This window comes from Hyperolius riggenbachi, chromosome 3 (genome assembly GCF_040937935.1).
Source record: "Hyperolius riggenbachi isolate aHypRig1 chromosome 3, aHypRig1.pri, whole genome shotgun sequence".
Taxonomy (NCBI): Eukaryota; Metazoa; Chordata; class Amphibia; order Anura; family Hyperoliidae; genus Hyperolius; species Hyperolius riggenbachi.
Genome location: NC_090648.1, coordinates 287238891 through 287266107, shown reverse-complemented (window position 1 = coordinate 287266107; position 27217 = coordinate 287238891). Strand labels below are relative to the sequence as shown.

The 27217-nt window shown below is 43.2% G+C and overlaps 1 protein-coding gene across 6 annotated transcripts in view; it reads left to right on the top strand.

Annotated features, from left to right (window-relative positions):
• Window positions 1-27217, top strand: part of LOC137563688 (suppressor of tumorigenicity 7 protein homolog) — a 186661-nt gene that overhangs the window by 152008 nt on the left and 7436 nt on the right. For 5 of the 6 annotated variants that reach the window (XM_068276443.1, XM_068276447.1, XM_068276446.1 and 2 more), the window contains 5 exons: window positions 321-435; window positions 3298-3370; window positions 4664-4766; window positions 7644-7794; window positions 23519-23611. In XM_068276443.1, coding sequence (XP_068132544.1) covers window positions 321-435; window positions 3298-3370; window positions 4664-4766; window positions 7644-7794; window positions 23519-23611 — 535 coding nt within the window. The remainder of the gene's footprint in view (window positions 1-320; window positions 436-3297; window positions 3371-4663; window positions 4767-7643; window positions 7795-23518; window positions 23612-27217) is intronic. The other variant, XM_068276445.1, reaches the window with a different exon arrangement.

Genomic DNA, 27217 nt, shown 5'->3' with positions numbered 1-27217 from the left:
CCTGACTATACCAGCTGCAAAAAAGGTCCCTTAGTGCCAATTTTTGCTCCGGGGTATCTGTTGGGGGGGGCCCTATTGTTGCTTAAACCGGACCTGTCTATGTAGAGTTATCTCCCATATTTCTGGCATGCTGGTCGGCCTTTCAGATGACGAGTTCTGTGTCTTTGTTCTGTTCTGAGCTTCTTTTGTGACAAGATATTCCAGAAGTAATTTGCTGTAATAGGCTGCTGTACTGAGCTGAACTGTGGAGTTATTCTCCAGTGTACAAGTCAGGCAGGTCTCTACACTAATAGAACTATGTTCTGTCCTATTTCTTTCAGTTAATGAAGGAGTTTCCACTGCTGAGTATGTTTAATATTCATGAGAACTTATTAGAAGCTCTGCTAGAGCTGCAGGCGTATGCAGATGTACAGGCAGTTTTAGCAAAGTATGATGGTAAGTTCAGTTCTGTTACTTCCCTGCATGCAATAGCTGTATTTTTTAATCCCACTGCTATATTTAGATTACTGTGTTTTTTTTTCGTGAATTCCACGTTTATGGCTTTGTTTGCTCTTGCAATGTGAGCAGTCATCCCTGTGTTGGTATACAACAGGTTGCTTATAAACTAATACTTTTTTTTTTTTTTTAGAGTTACAGTAATGGACAAATGTTTTCTTGACAGGACTTTTCTCAGCCATGCTCCAGTGTAGTGTAAGGGAGCAAAAGAGCATCATAGATTGTAATGTTCGACACCCGTGTTTCCCAAACATTGTTCAGTAATGTACCACCACCACTGTGTATATAGTCCAACACATTCACACTGCTATAAACCTGTCCAATTACTCTTCTTCTGCACACTGGTGGTGTGAGCAAACCTCAAGACCATGTAGCTGTAATGGCGGGGTCCTCTCACTATTACTTGTGTGCGTAGATAGTAATGGGCAGCACGGTGGCCTAGTGGGTAGCACTCTCGTCTTGCAGCGGTGGGTCCCCGGTTCGAATCCCAGCCAGGTCAACATCTGCAAGGAGTTGTCTGTGTTGGTTTCCTCCGGGCACTCCTGTTTCCCCCCACATCCCAAAAAAACATACAGATAAGTTGATTGGCTTAACCCTATATTGACCCTAGACTATGATACATGCACTACACGATACATACATATGACTATGGTAGGGACTAGATTGTGAGCCCCTCTGAGGGACAGTTAATGACAAGACATTATACTCTGTACAGCGCTGCGTAATATGTTGGCGCTATATAAATACTAAAATGTGCAAATATTCAGATCCTTCCATCCATAAAATAGCACAATGCTCTTTGTATCTTTGTCAAAGTGTCACACTTACTGTTCCAAGGTGCTCTGCCCTGTCACCCTGCCGCTCTCATCATCACCTCATCCCTGTGATGGACGGACTCAGCATGTAGCGGTGTCTTGTGTCAAAGCTATCTAGTCTGTCTATGTCTAGCTAGCTAACTAGCTCAGCCAGGATAGAAACTTGTTAGACACAACTTTTTTTTTATTTTTTTAACTCCTGTTATTTTTACAGACTTTGTGTGAGCTTCTTAGTAATGAGATTTATAATCCCACTTGTTTTGCAGATTGGGATCATTTAAACATGTTGTCCTCCTTAGGCATGTGTAACCAGAACTACAACCACATAACCACATTTTACTGTTTCATTTTTTTACCTACAATTTGTTACTGAAGCCATCACTTCAGATCATAGTAATGATTCTGTTGTGTGGGTATTGAATGAAAGCTCCACAAATAACTGTCTGCCAACTAACATATGGCTATATATTTTTTTTTTTTTGGGGGGGGGGGGGGTAACTTTTGTTATCTTAGATACCTGTTTGAAAATAAGGTTACATATTTTGATCTGCCCCAAGATTGAACATCAGATAGATGCCTGTATTGGAAATTGTCCTAGCGCTGCTGCTTGCCTGGCCCCACCCGTGTTCCCACTGCATATACAATTTGCATTACTTTTGTATGCTGACTGAAAAATGTGTACAGTATCTCTCTGACCATCTCTATTGACTAATTAAACGCTGGAGAGGTTCCAACGCTTCACACTCTGTTTAAAAGCCTTAGCTAAACTTCAAACTAAACAAATTCTTTGGTTACTTAACTGGGACAAAATATGTATATTTTTATCATGGTCTTAACCACTTTACCCCCGCGCGTACGTATTTCTCCGCCCCTTTTTCCATCCTTTAAAAACCAGGGACGGAGAAACACGTACTTTCCGCGTTCCCGACGCTGTCCGCGCTCCCGCTCGTAAACACGCCGCCCGCCGCTAGTAAAACCGCCGCCGCCCGCTCGCCCGGAGATCAATGAACGGGAAAATCCATTCCCGTTCGTTGATCTAAGCCCCACAATGACCCGCTGCTCTCCTATGGGCAGCGCGATCATTGTGAGAAGAAACTCACGTGTCCAGCCTCCTTATTCTTCCTCCAAGCTTCCGGAAGGAGGCTTGGAGGTCGCAATAAAGCAAAAAGTTACTGTGGCCATCTTGTGGCCAAATAGTAAACTACACCCTACACATTTTTCACATACAAATAAATGACTTTTACACAAAAAATTAACTCATTACCTCCCACACTCCCCATTTATTTTTTTTTTTGTAATTAAAAAAAAATTCAAAAATTTACAATTAAAAAAAATACATAATTAGTTACCTTAGGGACTGAACTTTTTAAATATTTAAGTCAAGAGGGTATAACACTGTTACTTTATAAACTATGGGCTTGTAATTAGGGATGGACGCAAAACTGAAAAAAATGCACCTTTATTTCCAAATGAAATATTGGCGCCAAACATTGTGATAGGGACATAATTTAAACGGTTTTATAACCGGGACAAAAGGGCACATAAATTTCATGGGTTTTAATTACAGTAGCATGCATTATTTAAAAACTATAATGGCCGAAAACTGAAAAATAATTTTTTTTTTCCCCACATTTTTCCTATTTTCCCAATAAAACACATTTAGAAAAAAATAATTCTTGGCATAATGTCCCACCTAAAGAAAGCCTAATTGGTGGCGGAAAAAACAAGATATAGTTCATTTCATTGCGATAAGTAATGATAAAGTTATAGACGAATGAATGGAAGGAGCGCTGAAAGGTGAAAATTGCTCTGGTGGTCAGGGGGTAAAACCCCTCAGTGGTGAAGTGGTTAAATACACATCAGTCCAACAATTACCATTATTATTATTATTATTATTGATGTTCTTATTGGTTTCATTTGTCAGTTGGCACTGTATACCCGTTTCACAACCTTACACTCATCTATTGGTGGTTCCTTCTCTCTACAGATATCAGTTTACCAAAATCTGCCACAATATGTTACACAGCTGCACTACTCAAAGCCAGAGCGGTGTCAGACAAGTGAGTACGTCCTTACATGGCTAGGCTGCTGCTGATATCCAGCCAGCATCCCATTCTTTAATAATGTGTTTCAATCTCGTTTTCTTAAAAATGCTTGAGATCAGATATTGGCAGACTGCATTTAATGGGTGGTAGTGGCACACCACTGATGTTCTTACAACTTTGGGTAGTAAAAAGAAAGTGGCGGCCTGATCAGTATTAGAAACAGTTTCTGTTGCAGTCTTGTCTGATACCAAACCGTGCAAAGAGGTAAAATAGATAAGATATCAATATCAGAAAGATGTTGATTGTTTACAACATTTTCTGGGAATCCTATAGTGTGTACCAACCTATACACCTAACAGGCAGCTTGTGACAGCCACAGTGTCAGAGGTGTAAGCAGACGGAAGTAAACAGTTTAACTATTGCCACAATTCACAGCAGATATTGAGGTGAGCATTACCAACATAGCACTAATGAAGAGCTAATAAAGTGGTTGAAAGAGGGTCTGTGGTGGGCCACTCTGGTTCTGAGGCCCCAGTGATGTATCAAATTCGGCATCCCCTATTGCTAGGCCACTGATTCTGCTAGTGATCATATTCAGGCACCTTGCTCCTAAGTGCACTCCCACAACAGCACCAAGTACACCCAAGTAGCTCTTCTAAGCCTAGGCATAAAATATGCTTTTTATTGAGAACATCCCTCTAGTGAAAATATGGTGTTTGTAGGCGTTAGGCTTGCTGTTAGGAATGCTATTTAGTTTGTGCTCTTTTGGAAGTACAAGTAATTTTTCTTGCATTTCTCTTGTCCTGTAGATCCAACAATACCTGCAACATCTTTCCTCCCTACACAGCGACTCCAGCTTGGGAGGGCAGGGCATTGGTTGTCACAGCTTTCCCTGTGGTGTTTGCCTGCCAAGTACAGCACTGGAGTTTGCCGTGAGGTGAGAAAGAGATTGCATGGTCTGGTTTATTTCCAATATAATGGGGCAGATCCAGTGCCATGGGCACCGGTGATATGCTGGATTAGCAGACTACATACCAGCATCTCTTGCTGCACTAGACATCATTACCATTATACTTAAGATTAAAATATGACTAGAAGCTCTAATGATCCTTGTGTAATTGGTGACCCTGTAATTGAACTCTGTACAATCTTATTTAGAAGCCGATGGTTAGTATATACTATAGAAAAAGTTCCTGTGCCCAAGTAATTTTTGGCTTTGCTGTGGACTGAAGTATACATACAGGCTAAATTTACTTTTTTGTACATATTTCATTTTAACACGTTTTTTGTTTTGTTTTTGATTTTCAGATTTTCTCCAGAAGCCGCATCTCGGCGAGGGCTCAGCACAGCAGAAATGAATGCTGTAGAGGCCATTCACAGAGCAGTGGAGTTCAATCCACATGTGCCAAAAGTAGGTCTACGTGGGTAATCCTGTCTTCTGAAGCCAGAGGTGTTACATTGGTAACCTGAAACTCCAGTGCCACAGTTACTCTACAATCGCACCTTCCACCATATCTGACACTATTCAACTCCAATCAGTACAACTCATTGCAATTTTTTTGAAAGTTTGGATAAAGTGGGAAAGGATAACTTCGATGAGGGTAGAGAGATTCCCTATGTAGCATGTTTATGGTGACACATGCAGAAGCTGGAGCAGAGTTCCCCCAACGCTGCCCTCAAGGTCCACCAGCAGTGCATGTGTTCTTGGAATCCACAGAGGTAGTTTATCTGCACTGCAGAGACACTAATTACTTTACTTGTGAATAAGTGCAGTTTCCTGCAATACATGCACTGTTGGAAGTCCTTGGTGGCAAGGTTGGGAAACACTGAGCTAGAGAATATCTCAAATAGTAACAGACAGTATTGAAAAGGCTTCTTTATTAGGGATAAAAATAGAATTCTAACCTTAACTAGGTTTTTTCTCTTGGCTTTTTTACATTGCTGAGGTTCACTGACTTTCTGTTACTGGGGACAACTGTGGTTAAGATCTGCCCAACAGAGATACAGCCACTTATCTAAGCCGGACAGAGGTTCTAACCGTTTCATGCTCTATTTAAAATATTTGAGTGGAGTTCTACTTTAACTATCACATCTTTCTATGAATGGTGTCTATCTGATGCTTCTTGTACCTAACTCTCCAATGTATCAAGAAGTAAATATAAACATATTCCATTGGCCAGCCTTCTCCTGCTGATTATTACTGTAATTATTTAGGTTGAATGAAGTATCTCTGTCCTAATGTGCTTCCTTATTGCTTGTAGAAGGTTCTCCTGGGATCTATCGGTGCTTGTCTGAATAGAGCTTATTTTTTGCCTTTGTAGTTTATCCTTGTTTTGAGCTAAGGAGAACATGGCAAGCACTCAGAGCAAATGGTATCTGACTTACTGGCCTATGAAGGGTATAGGATGGGGCTGCCAGTTAGACCGTAACAGTGGAATTATAACCCAGCACAATCCTATCAGGAACCATAACACACATTCCTATCTCTAATATAAAAAAACAATGGTTCCAAACATTCCACATGGACACCTTCCTAAGCTTTAGGCTGGGAACACACTAGGCAGAAATGCTAGTGTTGTGTAAAACGCAGCATTTATGCATATGTTAGTCAATGGGCCGCATAAAAAAAACGCATATGAAAACTGCATTTGCATTTTATATGCGTTTTTAAAATATGCGTTTTAAAAAAAACCGCTAGTTTTGTTGCATATTTTCAAAAGCACACATAATGAAAGTCAATGGTGACACAATGTAATGCGTTTTGTATGCATTTTTTATGCATTTTTTTTAATATGCATTTTGAAAAATTGTTTTCTGATGTAATTCCCCTTCCTGTTGACTTCCTAATGATAGGACTGGTGAACACCGCTCTACTCCACAAATTTGCTGCAGTGCTGGACCTGGGCAGCAAGTCCAAAATCATCAGGAAAAAAGGGAGAAGATCCGCACTTGTCAGCTCAACAGCTTTATTAATGGACGTATCCCCAACAGCAGGCATCAAACCTTGATGCCTGCTGTTGGTGTTACTAGATACGTCCATTAATAAAGCTGTTGAGCTGACAAGTGCGGATCTTCTCCCTTTTTTCCTGATGACTTCCTAGTGATTTGAATAAAATGCAATAGAAAAACGCATATGCGTTTGGATAAGAGAAACACAAACGCATCAAAACGATACAATTATGCATGTGCGTGAAAAAACGCAAATGCACTTGACATAAAACGTGACCTTTCACGCACTGGTCACCTTGGGGAACATATCTGTAATTTCCCAATTATTTTGAACTGTTCCCTGTGCTTTTTCTTTAGCAGACTCCCTGCGGTGTGGTGGTGGGTGAACCCCTGAGTAGTGGTGGTTGTATATTGAAGCTACCACTGCACCCCTTGTAGGCCTCGTTACTCTTCCAATAATCTGGCTTCCAAAATGCACAGCATATCTGTTCCCACTGGTTGATGGCTCTCCTGAGAGGTTAGCACAGAGATTGCTGTATTGGAGTGTACCTGTTTAGCATGTATTTGCAAATGTGTGGGTTCAGTGTCTTTTTTTTTTTTTTTTTTTACGTTCGAGTTGGGCATTTGGGCTCGTGTTATGGATCCTGGTATGATTGTACTGGAGAAAAATTGTGCAATTTGTGACTTTAGATGGCTGAGCACTCATTGGTGTAAGAGGCTCGGCCAGTTTCTTATTTTAACAGTACTAACAATGTAGTTTCCAGGACATGATGAGAAGGATCATTAATCACTCAACGTTCTCTTCCATTCAGTTTCTAGAAAGCTCTGTCAGGTCTGGGACCCACGGAGAGCACTGTTGCAGTGACTGCTGATTGCCGGCAATAGGAAAGTGCTACACCAGTGGATCTCTATGGGGGTAGTCACACTAGCAGCATTGTAATCGATGCAGATCCCAGAGCAAGCGCATCAGTGGCTACCGTAGCCAATTCGTGATCGCTCTGGGAAACACGGCACTGCAATTTAGCAAATCACAGGCGCTTTGCGATTGCCACAAAGGGCCTATACTAGGTCCTAGTTCTCATTGTGTAGCAGTTGTGCACTTGTAGGAGAACCTGCTGAACCATTTGAGTTACATTTTCACTGCAGCGAATACAAATTTACAAGTATTTGGCCAATATGTGTTATACCCCATTATTTTGTAACAATGCAGTTTATAACTGTTCAGACTGTCGTATAACCTGATGCAAAATTGGCCTGGAGATCATGGTTGTCTCTAAAATTAACCTAAATGTTTTACCTGTTTTTCTTATGCTTCTTCCCTTTTTTTCTATTACTGCAGTATCTTCTTGAAATGAAGAGTTTAATATTGCCCCCTGAACACATTTTGAAGAGAGGGGACAGTGAAGCAATAGCATATGCTTTCTTTCACCTTCAACACTGGAAGAGGGTAGAGGGAGCCTTAAACCTCTTACATTGTACGTGGGAAGGGAGTAAGTACTTTGTTCTTTTCTAAAACTTACTGCCTGCAGGCTGTCAGTATAATACTGACATCTATTGTATTTCTGTTCTTTTCTCTCTACTTGGACTACAATTCAAGTGCAGTATATTTTCTGCAGGGCTCTGGTCATTCACTCTGGGAATAATCTTTTTTTTTTCCCCTGCTAATTTTTTTTTTTTTTTTTACAATAAACTAATACTAATAGTACATTGTAGGAGCAGTGCTGCCTCTTAGCATGTGCTATATTTAGACCTATTTCAAGCAAGGCACAAGTACTCCAGTACTTGAGGGAAATAGACTGGTGTATGCTGCTTTTTTTCTGCAGGAACTGCTGGAATGGGTTCCACACAAGAGGGTCTCACCTGTGAGAATCAAGCAGAAAATAAGTCAGCATGGAGCCACCATTACCTCTTAAGTGCAGCTCTTGATATGTTCAGTCACCATTAGCTCTTCATAGGTCTAGCCACCATTATCATTTGATATGTGCAGTCACCATTACCTCTTGATACACGCAGCCACTATCTCCTGTTGATACGTGCAGCCGCCATTACCACTTGATACGTGCAGCCACCATGTCCTCTTGCTATATGCAGCCACCATGTCCTCTTGCTATATGCAGCCACCATGTCCTCTTGCTATATGCAGCCACCATGTCCTCTTGCTATATGCAGCCACCATGTCCTCTTGCTATATGCAGCCACCATGTCCTCTTGCTATATGCAGCCACCATGTCCTCTTGCTATATGCAGCCACCATGTCCTCTTGCTATATGCAGCCACCATGTCTTCTTGCTATATGCAGCCACCATGTCCTCTTGCTATATGCAGCCACCTTGTTCTCTTGATATGTGCAGCCACCATTAGCTCTTGATTTGTGCACCATTACCACCATTAGAATAAGTGCAGCATTCCATCATATAAAACAAGTGGGTCATTATCACATATGCATACCTTCTTATAGCTAATCTAGCTTTAGAACTAGTGTGGTCATAATCTCCTCCTTCAAGGGGAAAAAATGCAAATGTTAAATACTTACCTCAGTAGAGGGAGGCCTCTGGATGGTCCAGAGGCTTCTCCAATCCTCCTTAATCCTTGTGCATACAAGCGTGGCAACACTGCGAAGGCATGATGGCCTGCGGCTGCACAGTAGTACAGCACCGCTCGTGCTTGAAAGAAAAAAATGTGTATCAGCAGCTCCTGTGCAGGCTGTCAGTGTGCCTGTGCTGGTACATGTACAGGAGTGTGGCCACGCAAACATTTTTTACAAGCTTTTGTCGACTATGTTAAGAGGGTCTCAGAGCGGGATTGGTGGGGTGAAGGAGGATGGAGGAAGCCTCAGGAGCCTCTTATTTCTACTGCCAAGCCCTAGCTCCTCACCCGAATCATTCGTGTTCAGTGGTAAAAGGGAGGAAAATCTATTTATCACATCTGGGGCAGTAGGTCTTTATTTGGCCACTACATGTGCCATCGCTGTATCCAAGCGAGCCTGCAGCTCCCTATTTATCTGAACTCTCCATGCCAAGCCAGACTTGAAAGGACATCTGAAGTGAGAAGGATATAGAGGCTGACATACAATATGTATTTCTTTTTAATTGTTCATGTTGCCTGGCAGTCCTGCTGATCATCTGCCTACTTTTAGATGTAGACCCTGAACAAGCATAAAGATCAGGTACTCTGACTAAAGTCTGACAGAATTAGCCACATGCTTGTTTCAGGTGTGTGATTCATAATCTACTGATGCCTGAAAGATCTGCAGGACTGCCAGGCAACTGGCATTGTTTAAAATGAAATAAATAGGTCCGCCTCCATATACCTCTCACTTCAGCTGTGTTTGGGTGCATCACTTGACAGCTCATCAAAGTCTATAATATCATTGTACTACCTGGTACTCAGAGTGGGGAAGGGGGACTGGGATTATTTTGTCCCAAGGTATAGCCACAAATGGCCTAGAACCCTAGTGCAAAACCCTGATTGGGAAATCCTGATGTAGTTTTGTCTTACTGAATATTTACAATAAACATTACAAAAGTAATGATGTGCAGTCGCAGCAAACATCAGACGAATAAACCAGTGGAAAATTATATGATTGATTTTCCCTAGGTAACTGCATTGTGTACTAATAGTATTATGGCTGGACTCCTCATATTAGTTTCAGCTGTTCTATATGTGGGAGCTGTAATAGCCTCTTACAAATGATGCCTGTGTTTAAAGCCCTACCATTTTCATAAACTAAACAAAAGATCCAAGATAGTACGCGCCCTTTATTCCCCTACTGCCTGCATGGGGCTCCGAATTGTGGGGTTTGTTCTTTTAGAACAGTAGGCTGGATTTTTGCCCTGCTTAGTCCAACATGCTTACAGAGCTGTGCTCCATGTAGGTCTCTGCCCTCAGAGCTCACTGTTCATCATTAGCAAAAACCCCTAATAAGGAGCAGGCCAATTAGATGTTAATTGGATATATAAAGTACAAATGTTACCATATTTAACTCTTAATGCTTGGCTATTTATCTAGATGTTTACATTTCTCTGAATAAAGATCAAATGGAAAACCTCATATATTCATTATTAAGTAGTTATACAGTATGATCCTACATCAAAAAGTACACTAGAACACGATGAGTGCAGTACTCAAAATTCAACACATGGTGGCAGTATCACATCACTTAGTGGCTATGGAAGCACAGTATAGCAGTGAAAGGACACACATTGTTTCTGATTTTACAATTTATTGTACAAAATAAACTAAAGTGTAATGGGTATTATTTTTTTTCTCTCGCCTGTGGATATTATAAATCCTGTCTTTTTCCATCACTTTGTGAAAGACATTCACACCAGAACTCCTAGTGCATCCAAATACTGTATCTACAAAATGATCAGTTAACCGTAATATTATAAAAAAAAAAAGTAAAACCGGAAATAGGTGAATTCTTGTGTTCACAGTTTGTGTTCTTTGAGGTTTTGCGGATTGGACAATATTTTTCTTTTTTCTCCTAAGATGGTATTGCAGCCCCTTTGCAGTTGTTGGCCATGGTGGGGTTTTCCCACAATTTTGCTCACTTGTTCAGTCACTACCTACTTACTCCTCTGTGCAGGGAGCAGGAGGCTGAATGAGTGACACACACAGATGTCTCGCAAGTTGCCCTGTGGAGATGACATTTGGGGCACCCCTAGAGGTGTAACTACAGGGTGTGCAGCTCCTGCAACCACAGGGGCCCCAAATATTTTGTGCCAACTTTGTAATGGGTGGGAGATCATAATGGTCACACTTTTTATATGACCCAGGGAAGGTTAGCACAAACTGTGGGGGGCACCAAAAGAAAGGATGCAGAAAGGGTGTGATCAAGGTGGAGGGCACCTCTGGATGTCCCCTCTGTTTTGTGTGGGGGATGCAATGGGAGGTGGGTTCTCCATGTACATCAGTGTGGCTCCATGGAGGTTGATAAGGAGAAGTTTCCATGCAATTTGCAGAGGGTGTTAAGTTAGGTTGTTGTACTTTATAGGATTTGATGCATCCAAAGAACCTGGTTGGTTGCAGAGAAGGCCATCAGGCAGTGAGTACTTTGCTGTAGAAGGTCCCATAATTTTTTGACTTGCATCTGCATTGTCTAGTGAATTGCTGCTCCCTGGCTGTGACCTCTGAAACTAGCACGTCTGTGTTGTGGAAATGAATATGTCTCCAGATGGAAAAAACTGCTCTTTTTTCCCGCACTGCATGCCTTTAGGAGCAGGATCATTTTTCACTCAAAAAGATGCATCACTGACAACTTATTATGTTGAAAAATCCACCACGTTCCTTTGAACTTTGCCTTTATATACAAGTGTGCTGGCTATTTTGAAGGCTTCATTTCGCATATTTACCTGCATCCTGAGATCTTACAAAAATGTAAAAATGGTCTTCATCACCCCATTCAGTGCATAAAGATCCAACTCTGTGATGCAGTATTAATCAAAGCCACACCCAGCTCAGATATTAACAGAAAAAAGCAAGGTAGGCACCAGGACTTTAATACTTCTAGCTTACTTATAGAAAATGTGAAGTAAGATTATAAAAAAAAAAGTCCGATACGTGCCTATGGAGAGGAAAGGGCTCTTCCTGTTCCTCTCACGGTCACGGTTCCAGCGCTCTCACCCCCTGTTCAAAGCTGCTGCCACTCGTGGTTTTGGAAGCCCGAGAATGAAGATGCCAGTCTCCAGATTGCGCAAGTGCTCGCCAAAGTGTTTTATGTGCTTGCGAAGTACGGAGCGGCCCGTCTTCGGGAGCACTAAGGCTCTTGAAGCCTCCAGAGGATACTCTGCTTTTTCACCAATTGATAGAATACTGCTCTCTTGCGAGGGTGACAACGTTGGAATGAGGGGAATGTGAAAGGAACAGGAAGGCTTTATTAGATTCCGGAGCCTTCTCTCTCCATAGATCAGTATGTGTTTTTATTATTTTAATTTCACTTCACATTAGTTTTAATCTCTGCACACATGTAGAGCAATGGCAAACTTTGTGGTTATGCCAAAAATGTGCAGACCAGTGACGTAGCTAGTTGTGCCACTACTTGTGCCTCCCTGCTGCGAGCGCCCCTCTCAATCAGACCACAGATTAACGGCAACCGGAGAGAGGCAGAGCAGGGTGCACACTACCCGAAGACGCTGACCCTTCAAATGGGAAAGTAATTGGTTACTTCCTGCATGTAAAGTGTACCGCGCCCGGGGAGGTAGTTTGCTCTGCCTCTCTTTGGTCACCGCTGACCTTAGGTCTGTGTGAGTAGCCAGCCCTCTCGCCCAGTACCACAGCACTTAGCAGTCCCCAGCCAACACCAAGCACAGAAACCAGCACTCCCCAGCCAGCACCAAGCAAAGCACTCGGGTAGGTTGCAGCACCTAGCGATCCCTAGACAGCACCCTGCACTCCCTAGGCAGCAGTGAGCACCAAGCCACAGCCAGCACTCAGCCAGCCCTCCTACCCACCCCAACCAGCACCTCCCTCCCACCCACATCAACCAGCACCTAGCATCTCTCTACCACCCAGCCAGCGCCTAGATGCCCCCCCCCCCCCTCCAGCCACCACCTAGTTGCTCCTTCAAACCCCCCCACCCCAGCAAGCGCCTAGATGCTCCCTCCCTCCCATCCCTGCTGACACCTAGATGTTCCCTTCCTCCCAAGCCAGCGCTTAGATGCACCGTCCCACTTACCCTCAGTCAGCGCCTGGATGCACCTTCCCACCCACCTCAGTCAGTGCCTGGATGCACCCTCCCACCCCAGCCAGCACATTCATTCTGTTATCTGGGGAACATGGCTACTTAATTCATATATACAGGGTGCACTTGGTTACTTAAAGGGAACCTAAACTGAGAAGGATATGGATTTGTATCCTTTTAAAATATCAGTTGCCTGACTCTCCTACTGATCCCGTGTTTCTAATACTTTACACCACAGGCCCTCAACAAGCATGCAGATCAGGTGCTCTGACTGAGGTCAGACTGGATTAGCTGCATGCTTGTTTCAGGTGTGTGATTCAACCACTACTACAACCAAAGAGATTGGCAGGGCTGCCGGGCAACTGGCATTGTTTAAAAGGAAACATCCATATCGCTCTCAGTTAAGGTTCCCTTTAATTGCTTTCTTGATGCACCTGGCTATTTAATATATTTACTGAGAGGTACTATTTAAAGAGGATCCGAGATGGAAAAACTAACTATAACAAGTAACTTGTCTATATATCTTATCTAAAGTTTAGATAGTTTACACAGCAAATCTAGCTGCAAACAGCTTCAACAGAATATGATTATTTCTTCCTGCGATACAATGACAGCTGCCATGTTGTTTGTAAACATTACACACAGGCAAGCTGATCTGCATCTCCAGCACTCAGCCTGTGAAAACCTAATTCCTCCCTCCTCCCCTCTGCCTCTGAAATCTCTGGCTAGTAATATCTCCCCCTCCTCCTGCCCAGACTAAGCTACCATGAGCCCTTGCTACTGTCTGAAAATGCCAAGGCTTTCTGAAAAGCTGTGGGCGAGGCTCGTTTAGTTTATAGGGAGAGTATTAAAACTAAAACAAAAAGTATTTGGCTTGAGGAATGCCCTAGAAACAATATGAAAGGAACACAATTATGCAATGAGTAAAAGTTTCTCGGATCCACTTTTTTATATACTGTATTAGACATAAATACTGCACATGCAAGCGGAAAAGACATACTGCACTACAGGCGCACATTCAGTAGTTCAAACAACATTGTGCAGAGGTGGCCAACTCTACGATATCTGCCTGACAGTGGTTTGAGTTGATCCGCCAGGTAGATCAGGCAAAATGCCCAATGTTGGTCGCTCGGCATATGGCTACATTTTTGCACACAATTGTCCGATACCGCAAAATCTGTCATTTGTCGGACATGTCAAAGCACTTTAGTTTAGCATGTGTAAGCTTTCGTTTCCGAGCAGAAGAAACTTGGTCATCTCTGCTTACCTATATACATGTGGCTTTCTGCCCACAAGGAGCAGCTCCTCCCCTATTTGCAGTGTTGTTAGTGTTGGCTCATTCTCCAGAGAGTTTCAGAGAAATCAGTCATAATTGTTTCCTTAAGCATTTCCACCTTGATGTCCGTTAAGTGAAGACAGTTCTCTTTTCCTAATGACAATCTGGAGGGAAATCTTTTGGACAAGCAACTGAATTAATTTAAGGTGTGCACATTATTTAGTAACACAATAGATCTGTTTACCTGGCATGAACCAAACTTCAGTCTGCTTACATTAATACATTTTTGAAAATTATGTTGTCTCTGTGCCAAATTCCCATGCGGTTATGACTTTGAATGTGGTTATGAGGTACTGCATAAGAATATTGCCATCTTGTGATGATTAATGCTGATCAGATTTTATATGGCGACACTGTAACCTTATTCATCTTAATGTGAGGATATTGTTTCCAAAGGCCAACTTAATACAATATTGATCACAAATTCTGATAGGTTGATAGGTAAACATAAAATGCGGTGGACAGAATGCCTACCACTGTGACTCATTTCTTAACCGCTCTGGTTTAAGCTGGTTGGCAGGTCACTCAGGTAAACCATATAACTCACAAAATGGGGGAAAATAGACCCAATACTGCTTTTCCCATGATCCCTACATTACTGTAAAAGCCATGTGTCTGCTAAGAATATGAAAGGTTCAATTCCAAGTACAATACTTATGATTTACAGGCCCGTCTCTAGGGCCGTGCGGCCGCCCTGAGTGCTGAGGGGGCGCCGAGATGGAGGGGGAGTCGCAGCTGCAGGGAGGGCAGCCCGACCTCTCCCGGGCCTCCCTCCGATGCAGAGTGCAGCAGGAAGCATTCAGTATAGAGCAACTCGCCTACCTGGTTCCAATCGCCGCTCAGTTGCCGCTGGTCTCCTCCTCTGCATAGCCGCTGATACACACTAGACTTTCTGCTAAACAGGAAGTTTGTGTGCATCAGCGGCTATGCAGAGGAGGAGATCAACGGCAATTGAGCGGCGATCAAAACCAGGTAGGTGCGTTGCTCTACTGAATGCTTCCTGCTGCACTCTGTATCGGAGGGAGAGCACGGAGGTCGGGCCGCCCTTCTAGCAGCTGCGACTCCCCCTCCACTATTATGGGAGGGTACCTACCTATCTAGCATATACTGGGGGTACCTACGTATCTAACCTATACTGGGGGTACCTACGTATCTAGCCTAAACCTCAGGGTACCTACCTACCTAGCCTAAACCTGAGGGTACCTACCTGTCTAGCCTAAACTGGGGGTACCTTCCTATTTAACCTATACTGAGGGCACCTACCTAGCTAACCTATACATGGGGGCACCTACCTAGCTAACCTTTACTGGGGGCACCTACCTATGTAGCCTATACTGGGGGACCAACCTATCTAACCTATACTGGGGGCAGCTACCTATCTAACCGATATTGCGGGGCACCTACCTATCTAACCTGTACTGGGGGCTCCTTCCTATCCAACTTACACTGGAGGCAACTACCTATCTAACCTATACTGGGACAGCTACCTATGTAACGTATACTGGGGGCACCTACCTACCTATCTAGCCTATACTGGGGGCGCCTACCTAGCTAGCCTATACTGGGGGCAACTATTCTGGCTACCTATATTGGAGGCACCCACCTAGCTAACCTGTACTGGGGCACCTACTTATCTAACCTATAGCTGGGGCACATGCCTATCTAACCTATACTGGGGCAACTATACTGGCTACCTATACTGGGGGCACCTACCTGGCTAACCTATACTTGGGGGACCTATAGCTGGCTACCTATACTGGGGCACCTATGCCTGGCTACCTATACTGGGGAGACTTATAGCTGGCTACCAATACTGAGTGCAACTAGACCTGGCTAACCAATACTGCGGATACCTATACCTGGCTCCACGGGGGGAGCCAACCTTTTACAACCTCGCCCTGGGTGTATTTTTGCCTAGAAACTGCCCTGATGATTTACATAATTGAACACAAATACTTTTGAGAATTTGCCTTGTTTGACAACCCAACAAAATAATGGCTGCTGGAAATAATGTTTTTTTTTTCTTTGGGTGGGGTGGTGACATGTGTGGATGTATCTTTTTTTCCCTACAGAGGGGCTTAATTGAATTTCAACCAAAAAATATGATACAACACTAGTCTGCACCCTCACACATCCCATATGATTCCGAAGGCAGTAACCCTTACAAATCACATGAATCAAGATGGATGGTTCTCTCCAATATATATGAACCATCAAATGCATTTTTATAGGTGACTAGGGGTCTAAAAGGGTTTGTTTGCTGTAGAACAGGGACATTACATGGAAGAGGCTCTTACAAAAAGACCAGCAGAAGCTGAGGCCGAGCACCTACTGTAACTGGCAATAATTGCACCATTACATATGCAGGAGCAAGTTTGCCACTAGAAAAGAAAGTGTATTGCTTGTTGTAGCACGAGACCTTATTATTATTTGGCGATATCACTCTGTGAGAACAGGTGAAGGAAGGGGCATCTGTGTTTACTACATGAGCCTCTCACTGCAGGTAATTGGATTTTGGATGTTTAGATGATTTTTCCTCACGACTGGTGGTGCTTGGCTAATAGTGTCAAATAATAATAATAATACAATAATATGGTGATTCCCAGGATTCCTCCTCTTCCACCACTTGTGGATTTGAGGAGGGTCTAAAATCAATTCTTTATTTTTATCTGGTAAACAAGTAATAAGGATGCTAACCAGACAATCCAAAAGTTAAACATCACTATTGCTTGTTTTGTTGATAAATGACTATTCCCCAGTTTACCTGACTCTGATTTGGCACATTGGTAGTTGCAGGGCATACTGGGTTGTCTTTTTTTTTTTTTAATTTTACTTCTTTACATTCCTCTCAGACTTAACTAATGCAACCTGATTGGCTGAAGCCTCTTTCCCCCTGCCACACCTCTGTTCCTCTCTGATTGGCCAATATTTCTCATGCTGTCATGGTGAGACAATGCACTTTCTATTGCAGATCAGGGTGGGAGTGCCTGAAGACTGGGAGGAGGGCTGGCAATGCATACACAATCAGGCAGCAGAGAGTAAGGGAGGAAATGACATAAGGATTGGCTTCAAGATAGACAGTTAAAATGGAGATTCCATTCCTAAGAAGGATTTTCTTTTTCTTTACTATAGAAAAATCACTAAAATCAAAACCAAGTACAATATGTGCAGTATTCTCCCCAGAAATTTTTTCCAGCCGGGTGGCATGAAATAGTAGCCGGGTGGGGCGAGATGTGAATGCAGAGCCTTTACTTCTGTGAGCAACTCTGCTTACAGCATAGGAAGAGGTGAGCCGGGTGGTCACCAAAACTAGCCGGGTGTAGCACCTGGCTAAAAGAGCCTGGGGAGAACACTGATGTGTGTTATGTAAGTAGAGTATCTACTTATATACAATATGTGTCTTTTTTCTCTGAGATGTATGGCTGACAGCTCCTCTTCAATACAGAGGAGGGTTAGAGCCAGTTAGAGGGATTATAGAACTTGCAGAGAGTATAACAAATATAACATGACTTCATGCTCAATTACAGTGATGTGAAAAACTATTTCCCCCCTTCCTGATTTCTTATTCTTTTGCATGTTTGTCACATTTTCGTTTTCTGCTCATCAAAAACCGTTAACTATTAGTCAAAGATAACATAATTGAACACAAAATGCAGTTTTAAATGATGGTTTTTATTATCTAGTGAGAAAAAAAAAAACCTCAAAACCTACATGGCCCTGTGTGAAAAAGTGATTGCCCCCCTTGTTAAAAAATAACTTAACTGTGGTTTATCACACCTGAGTTCAATTTCTGTAGTCACCCCCAGGCCTGATTACTGCCACACCTGTTTCAATCAAGAAATCACTTAAATAGGACCTATCTGACACAAAGAAGTAGACCAAAAGCACCTCAAAAGCTAGACATCATGCCAAGATCCAAAGAAATTCAGGAACAAATGAGAACAAAAGTAATTGAGATCTATCAGTCTGGTAAAGGTTATAAAGCCATTTCTAAAGCTTTGGGGCTCCAGCAAACCACAGTGAGAGCCATTATCCACAAATGGCAAAAACATGGAACAGTGATGAACCTTCCTAGAAGTGGCCGACCAAAATTACCCCAAGAGCGCAGAGAAAACTTATCCGAGAGGCCACAAAAGACCCTAGGACAACATCTAAAGAACTGCAGGCCTCACTTGCCTCAATTAAGGACAGTGTTCACAACTCCACCATAAGAAAGAGACTGGGCAAAAACGGCCTGCATGGCAGATCTCCAAGGCGCAAACCACTTTTAAGCAAAAAGAACATTAAGGCTCGTCTCAATTTTGCTAAAAAACCTCTCAATGATTGCCAAGACTTTTGGGAAAATACCTTGTGGACCGTGTCCCGTTACATCTGGCGTAGAAGTAACACAGCATTTAAGCAAAAGAACATCATACCAACAATAAAATATGGTGGTGGTAGTGTGATGGTCTGGGGTTGTTTTGCTGCTTCAGGACCTGGAAGGCTTGCTGTGATAGATGGAACCATGAATTCTACTGTCTACCAAAAAATCCTGAAGGAGAATGTCCGGCCATCTGTTCGTCAACTCAAGCTGAAGTGATCTTGGGTGCTGCAGCAGGACAATGACCCAAAACACACCAGCAAATCCACCTCTGAATAGCTGAAGAAAAACAAAATGAAGACTTTGGAGTGACCTAGTCAAAGTCCTGACCTGAATCCTATTGAGATGTTGTGGCATGACCTTAAAAAGGCGGTTCATGCTAGAAAACCCTCAAATAAAGCTGAATTACAACAATTCTGCAAAGACGAGTGGGCCAAAATTCCTCCAGAGCGCTGTAAAAGACTCGTTGCAAGTTATCGCAAATGCTTGATTGCAGTTATTGCTGCTAAGGGTGGCCAAACCAGTTATTAGGTTCAGGGGGCAATTTCTTTTTCACACAGGGCCATGTAGGTTTTTAGGTTTTTTTTTCTCACTAAATAATAAAAATCATCATTTAAAACTGCATTTTGTGTTCAATTATGTTATCCTTGACTAATAGTTAACGGTTTTTGATGAGCAGAAATCTTTAAGTGTGACAAACATGCAAAAGAATAAGAAATCAGGAAGGGGGCAAATAGTTTTTCACATCACTGTATATATAAAAAAGGAAAATTGGTACATTTTACTTTACCTGTACATATTAGGAGACTGGTTGAGTATAATATCCTGGTACAATGTTTGTTAAACTTTAAAAGTATTTCTAGGCGAGAAAGACAACTGACTTGGCTTATGTTCTCCAGAACATGTTTGCACTGTGTGCAGCCCTTGCATTGGTTAAATCTAATCAGAATGGCCTGCAGTGATAACTTGGAAATGTGAATGATTCTTGGCAATAGGATCTAAAATGAGGGAAGCAAAATTGTTGTTGTCTGTCTTCAATTTTGGTGGGCGTGATGTAATTTGTTCCGTGAGCGGTAATTATGGTGGGAGCATCAGTCACACGGCAACTCTGTAATGTGCTGACATATCTGAGTGGAACAATGTGACTTTGAAGGCCGAGCATTGTATGCCTGAGATTGATGCTGTAAGCCAGTGTCCTGCATACCTGATATCCATTGTGACGAGACAACGTACATTTTCAGATTAATTCCATTTATATTCGGGATTAGGCAGCTGTAAATGATTAAAACGCATGCTGTTTTTATTGTTTTACATATACTTGAGACATTAGTGATTTATGTACCAAAATAAATGCCATGTGTTAGTGGGATCCTGACTTTCCCTATGATTCAGGATATTATGTCTTCGTATATTCATCATTCACATCTCTAGGCAAAAATACATCTACCTGATGACAGGCACTGTGGTAATACACACATCAAAGCTTTGACCTGGAACTGGTATTGTTTAAGATACAGTGCAGAGGATTCTATTGTCCAAACTTTCTAATAACCCCACAAGTTATCCCTACTTGTATGTTGGTGACTGATGGCAATGCTGGTTGATTTACTACAGACTCTCTCTAGAAATGGGACACAGTATTTTCCCCAGGGAGGACAAGTGATTTATGTTTCCTCCTACTGATCTACAAAGCAATCATCATTCAAGTCACCTATTTCATTTTCCACACTGGCAGTTTCAGGTGTACAAACATAAACTGTTATCAACTATTCATTTTTTTAAAGGCCTTGTTTAGCCTCACATTTTTATTTTTTTAAATGAAGATAATTTGCATCAATTTGAAATGCAGAGTTCTGTGCACTATACATGGGTACAGTTTGCAATAAAGATGTTATATGTACCTTTTCAGATTAAGGCCCGGTTCACATTAGCCGTTTTTTCCAGAATTTAACCGGAACGTATACTGTACAAACGGAACGGATGTTAATGGATCCAATGTTAACCTATGGATCCATTCACATGCGTCCGTTGGTACGGATATGTTCCGTATGTTCCGGTCCCCGGACTTAAAAATTGCTGCAGGCCCTTATTTTCCGGACTGTTCTGCTTAGCGGAACGTATCCGGACAAAAATGCAGCAGCATTGGGGCAATGGGAAACTGAACGTTTCTTCACACTAGTGAAGAAACGGACTGTTCCACGGGGGATGTGGGCATGGGCCGACGTAAATCTAGCGACGAGAGGGGAGGGTGCAGCAGCCGGGCCGGTGGGCTAGGGAGGGTTTATACATGCCTAATCTTCCGTAGCAGCCAGCGGTAGAGGCTTCCGTCTTCTTCCGCGTCATGTGACTACATGACGTGCTGTGTAGTCATAGCGGAAGAGGAGGAACCCTGTACCGCCGGCTGCTGCAGAAGATTAGGTATGCATTTCCTGAGTGAAAACTGATCCAATCAATCATTGATCAGATCCGTTTTCATATGTGAACCGAGCCATAGACTGAGCCATTTGGATCCGGTGAAGCGGAGACCGGATCCGCTCACCGGTTCCTTTTGGCTCATTTAGCAGATGTGAACCGGGCCTAAATCCAGTAGCTCCAGATTGCCAATAGAATGGATGTGCCTTCTCCAGCACCAATCACCTGACCCAATCAACTCCCTTCCAGATTTTGTGGGCAGCACTTCAACTACAGTTGAAGTACCCACTGATAAGAGTTCAACAAAGCATTTACAGGACCTCTATAACAAAAAATTGTAAAATTTAAAATGTGTAAACACATACAAATAAGAAGAAGGTTTCTTCCAGAGTAAAATAAGACATAAATTACCTTTTTCCCATGTTGCTGTCACTTACAGTAGGAAGAAATCTGACAGAACAGACAGGTTTAGACTAGTCCATCTCTTCATGGGGGATTTTCAGCATGACCTTTATTTACCTACTGTAAGTGACAGCAACTCGGGAGATAAGTTATGGTTCATTTTACTCTGGAAGAAACATATGTGTTAATATGTATTTAAAATTTTAAGATTTTTGTGATAGTGGTGCTTTAAAGTGAACCTAAAGCGAGGAAACTTACTTCAGGTTAGGGACCTACCTATTTCGAAGGAAGGGTCTGGATCACATAGACCCTTCCCATTCCTCACTCTGTTTTTTTTTTTTTAACCACTTGACAACCGCAGTGTTAAACCCCCCCTAAAGACCAGGCTCTTTTTTTGCTGCACTGGGCTGTGCAGGCTATTCAGCCTACTGCACAGCCCAGCTAAGAAGCATGGCGATCGGACTCCCCTCCTATTTTTGTCCCTAAGGGGACATGCTGCCGGAGGTGTCCGATCGCTGCTTTTTTTTTTTTGTTCTGCCTCATAGAGGCTCTTTCTCTCTCTGTCCCCCTCCCTTTCCTTTCCCTCTTCCTTCAGCCTACAGAAATGAACAGGACGGCGATCCAACCTGTTCTCCGCCTCTCATAGGCATCAGCCTATGAGAGGATGGCGCTCCCCAGCCAATTACAGGCCGGGGATTGCCGATCTCGTACAGCGCTGCTGGAGACGGCAGCACTGTACGGATATAAACAAAGGGGGTTTCTTTCCCCTTTCGTTTACAAACTGCCTGCTAGCCGCGATCTGCAGCTAGCAGGCTAATTATGGAGCTCCGCACTGTGAACTGGCAGGGAATGTTCCCTGGGAAACTGCAGCTCCAGGACTTGACGCCAATTGGCGTTAGGCGTTCCTGGGGCTGCCGCCGCGGTCACGCCCATCGGTGTGATGCGGTCGCTATGTAGTTAATTCATAATTTTTAATATGCTACTTTTACATTTTACAACAGTGGTTCTTTAAAGAGAATCTGTATTGTTAAAATCGCACAAAAGTAAACATACCAGTGCGTTAGGGGACATCTCCTATTACCCTCTGTCACAATTTCACCGCTCCCCGCCGCATTAAAAGTAGTCAAAAACTGTTTTAAAAAGTTTGTTTATAAACAAACAAAATGGCCACCAAAACAGGAAGTAGGTTGATGTACAGCATGTCCACACATAGAAAATACATCCATACACAAGCAGGCTGTATACAGCCTTACTTCTGAATCTCAAGAGATCACTTGTGTGTGTTTACCTTCTGTCCCCAGCTTCTCTCATGCACTGAACATTACAGGCTTCCTGCAGACAGCTCTGCCTATGTCGTTAATTCCTCAGTATGTGACAGACCAGCTCCTTTCACAGCCTCCAGAGGAGGATTTTTATCCAGCTCTCTTCTATCACTGATAAGATAGCAGAGAAGCTGCTGGCTTATGTAAATAAAACACACACTGGAGTGTGCATAGAGGAACAGTTCAACACTGAAGAACTTGGCAGCCTTCCAGACACAGGCCGACAAGTCTGACAGGGGAAAGATACATTGATTTATTACAGAGATGGTTATAGTTGTAATTTTTGTTACAGAGTCACTTTAAGCAATTTATGAAAATACATTAAACAGGCTAAAAAAGTTTTTGAAAACATTTATTGAAAAACAGGACTGATTCCTTCATCTGTCTAGAGTGCTACACAGCTTCTGTGTGTTGGTAATAAAAAGGGTTTATTCCATTATCTACGATCTTCTGCACAGATGTTACCATATGTGTTCTCTGTTGGCTTTGTCCATGTTACTTGATTGTAGAATATTTGCAGGGTGACCCAGAAGATGTGAGCACTGTAGTGTATGCATGATCATTATTGATTTATAGTGTTTTGCAAATGAGGACAATACTTTTGCTCATTTTTGGGGAAACCATTTTTTTAGGTTTCTACATTTCTGGAAAATATTTCTAGGTTTTTATTGATGTGAAATGGCTTTGCTTTATGTTCCAGCATTCAGAATGATTCCTTACCCATTGGAAAAGGGTCACCTCTTCTATCCATACCCCATCTGTACAGAGACTGCAGACAGAGAACTACTTCCTTGTAAGTACAGTATTGATGGATGCTGCTAGAATAACACATCTGTCCAATTTTTAAAGGTACAATAGAAACCAGTTATAAAGCACGAGCTTAGCTTGCCTGATATGTGTTCTTGCTAGTTGCTCCAGGAGTTAAGCAACTGGCGCAACCATAACACTAACATATTGTAGAATGGCTTTTCTGTGACACATACAGTGTCACATACAACATATACTGATGATTTTGTTGCGCTTGTTATAGCGAGTTCACAGTGCACAGTTGCACTGCAGAATAATTTTGCATGTCATCGCACTGCTAATACAATTCTATTGGTCTGTTCACAGTGCTGTGTTGTAACAGATCCCATTATTCTAATGCTGGGCATACACGGTGCAATTCTGCGCTGGCATCGAGCCGCTGGCTCGATGCCGGCGCGCCCCCGCCGCCGCTTTTAATCAGCGCTTTGTTTATTTCCATTGTTCCCCCCGTCGGTATCGAGCACAGAATCGATCCGGTGGGGTATCGGACAGGTTGGATCTTATCAGTCGAGCCATCAGCGGCTCGATTGATAAGAAGAATTGCACCGTGTATGCCCAGCATAACTCGCTGCATGCAGGCTTTGTATGAGGGTACTTTCACACTTGCCTTGTTTCGTAGCATCACGGTACTCTCCACCAACGCAGCTTGTCGCAACGGCAATGCTATGGCGACAATGCAGTGAGACGGAAGTAGCAAAATTGCTGCAAGCCTTCCGCAAACTCTACAGTGCCATCACACGGATTATGCAGAAATGGCAAGTGTGCATGAATCGGTGTGGTATGCATGCACAGAGCGACGGTAAGCCAGAGACTTGCTTCCTGTCCAGCAGAGACTAAGTCACTGAGAGGGGGGGCACTATGCATATTATCCTGTTGGCACACTGAGCCGCAGGGTAATGTGCACAGGGGAACAATGCGATGGTCCTGGACCAGGCTCTCCTGCCTCGGGACGTTCGCATGGCACAAATGTGAAATTAGCCTTAGTCTAGGTCCAATCTTCATTGCAGTTCACACTCCTAACGCATGCGTTACGCAACTGACCACTGAGAATCCAGCCTTACAGAAATGACAATAGGGAATGTCAGCATGTCCCATATAGTGGTCATTTATAGGTTGTGGCTAGCAGCAGCATTTTAGGCTCTTTTCTACAACAAATTCCAATCACAAAATTGAAACTTTTAACCTTTTATCTCAAAACTCTCTCAAATTGGTATGAGTATGACTTTTGATCCTGCTTTAGGCCTCTTTCACACTAAAATGCATCAGTGTGCAAAGGACAACTACAGTGAGGAGAATAATGGAGGCTGCCATATTTATTTCCTGTTAAACATTACCAGGTGCCTGGTATCCCTGCTGATCTGGCATCAGTAGTGTATGAATAACACTGGGAACAAGCATGTGGCTAATCTTGTCAGATCTGACAATGTCAGAAACACCTGATCTGCTGCATGCTTGTTCAGGGTCTATGGCTAAAAGTATTAGAGGCAGAGGATCAGTAGGATAGCCAGGCAACTGGTATTATTTAACCCAGGCATGGGCAAACGTGGCCCTCCAGCCGTTAAGGAACTACAAATCCCACAATGCATTTGCCTTTATGAGTCATGACTGTGGCTGTCAGACTCCTGCAATGCATTGTGGGACTTATAGTTCCTCAACAGCTGGAGGGCCAAGTTTGCCCATGCCTGATTTAACCTCTTGAAGACCGTAGGCTTACACCCACCTAGTGACCGTAGCCCCCCCCCCCCCCCCCCCTGTTCTGCCCACCAACCGAGCTTTCTGTTATGTATTTTTTTTTAATCTACTTTTTTTTTTTTTTAAATCCCTCCCTTTTTTTTAAACATCCCCCACCGCCCATTCACTGCGTTCGGCTGTCATAGGCATTATCCTATTGCAGCCAATCGCTCATGTGTCTCCCAGGGGGACAGCAGAGTGACACGACTGTCCCCGGTACAGCGCTGCCGTAGATCGCAGTGCTGTACAGTGTAAATAGACGGCAGTTTCGCCGTCTAATAGTCTCCTAGCGGCTGTCGCCGCTGGGAGATTGATGACCTCCGTCATTCAAGCGAGATGCACGCACGATCTCTTGAAAAACATGCCCTAGGACTTGACGCCAGTCGGCGTTAGGCAGTCCTGGGGGAACCACCTCGTTCAAGCCCATTGGCGTGACGCAGTCTTTAGGTAGTTAAAAGGAAATAAATATGGCAGCCTCCATATCACTCTTGCTTCAGTTCTGCTTTAACTGATCAGTTGTTCCATAGCAGTGCATTGTAAAAAGCTTTCAGTTAAAATGCATATAATGTGAACTGGAATGAATAATGAAACACTGTACTGCACTTCAGTTGTAACTGACAGCAACTGATTTAGTGTGAATGGACCATTCGAGTGGGAGTACTAATGCAGTGTGGCATTATTTAATAGATTGTTGAAGGTAAATGTGTGGTGCAAGGCCAACTATTACTATACAGGTGAGCCCCGACTTACGAACGACCTGCTGATACAAATGGCCTGATTCCGTCACTTCCGTGTGGGGGACGTTTGAACAAGTGGCTTTAAACTTCCCCAAAGTCCCGGTGCATGTCCCCTGCATCAGCAGCAGTGTTGGACTCGCCTCCAAACCGAGTCCAACGGTGTCAGTCGTCCTCCCTCTGTACCTAGCCAGCTCATGTGCATGGCATCGCTTCGCTTTCTGTATGTCATGTGACATACAGGTTGTACGCTAAAGGGAGCGGGAGGCTGAGTGGCTAAACTGACAACGCTGACCTCGGACTGGAAGGTGAGTCCAGCACTGCTGCTGCATGGAGAGATGGGGGCAAACGTGGACAGAGGCATTGAGGGGACAAATGCACAGAAGGGACATGCACAGACCGGACAAATACACACAGAGCGGACAACAGATGCAGAAGGGACAGAGGCACTGAAGGGACAGATGCACAGACCGGACAAAGACACACCGTCACCTCAGTGCCTGTCCCTTCTGTGTCTAAAGGGAACAGCCCCCTGATGATCCGTTTGTGAAAAGGAAAAGATTTCTCATGGGAAAGGGGATATCGGCTACTGATTGGGATGAAGTTCAATTCTTGGTTACTGTTTCTCTTTAAGAACAGATTCAGGTTAAGAGCAAACCTACAGTCCCTATCTCGTTTGTTAACTGGGGACTACCTGTAGTCTAATAAAAGCAGCTCACATTCACATTATTGATCTACACAAGGGTACAAAGTAGTGCAGAGAAGACCATTCATTACAAAGCAGAGGGGAAGGAACTTTTTTCCTTTTAAAGAGAGCATTGCAGTGAATGGGAAGCCCAGGGAGTTAAGATTGGTGCTTAGCAGTGTGTCCCACTTTCATTGTGAATGGAAACGAACACTTAAAGTGCCCATACACTTCCCCGATAGACAGCAGATTCGATCACTGTGATCGAATCTGCTGTGAAATCGATGCGCAAACGCTGACCTTTCGACTGATTTCCGCCCGAAAACGATCGATCCCGTTGATCTTTCTGCATGGAAAATTTCGCTAAATCACCAGCGGTCGGGAGTGCGCCAATAGTGGCGTTTGAATATTCGAAGACCGACGCTAGCGGCAATACATTACC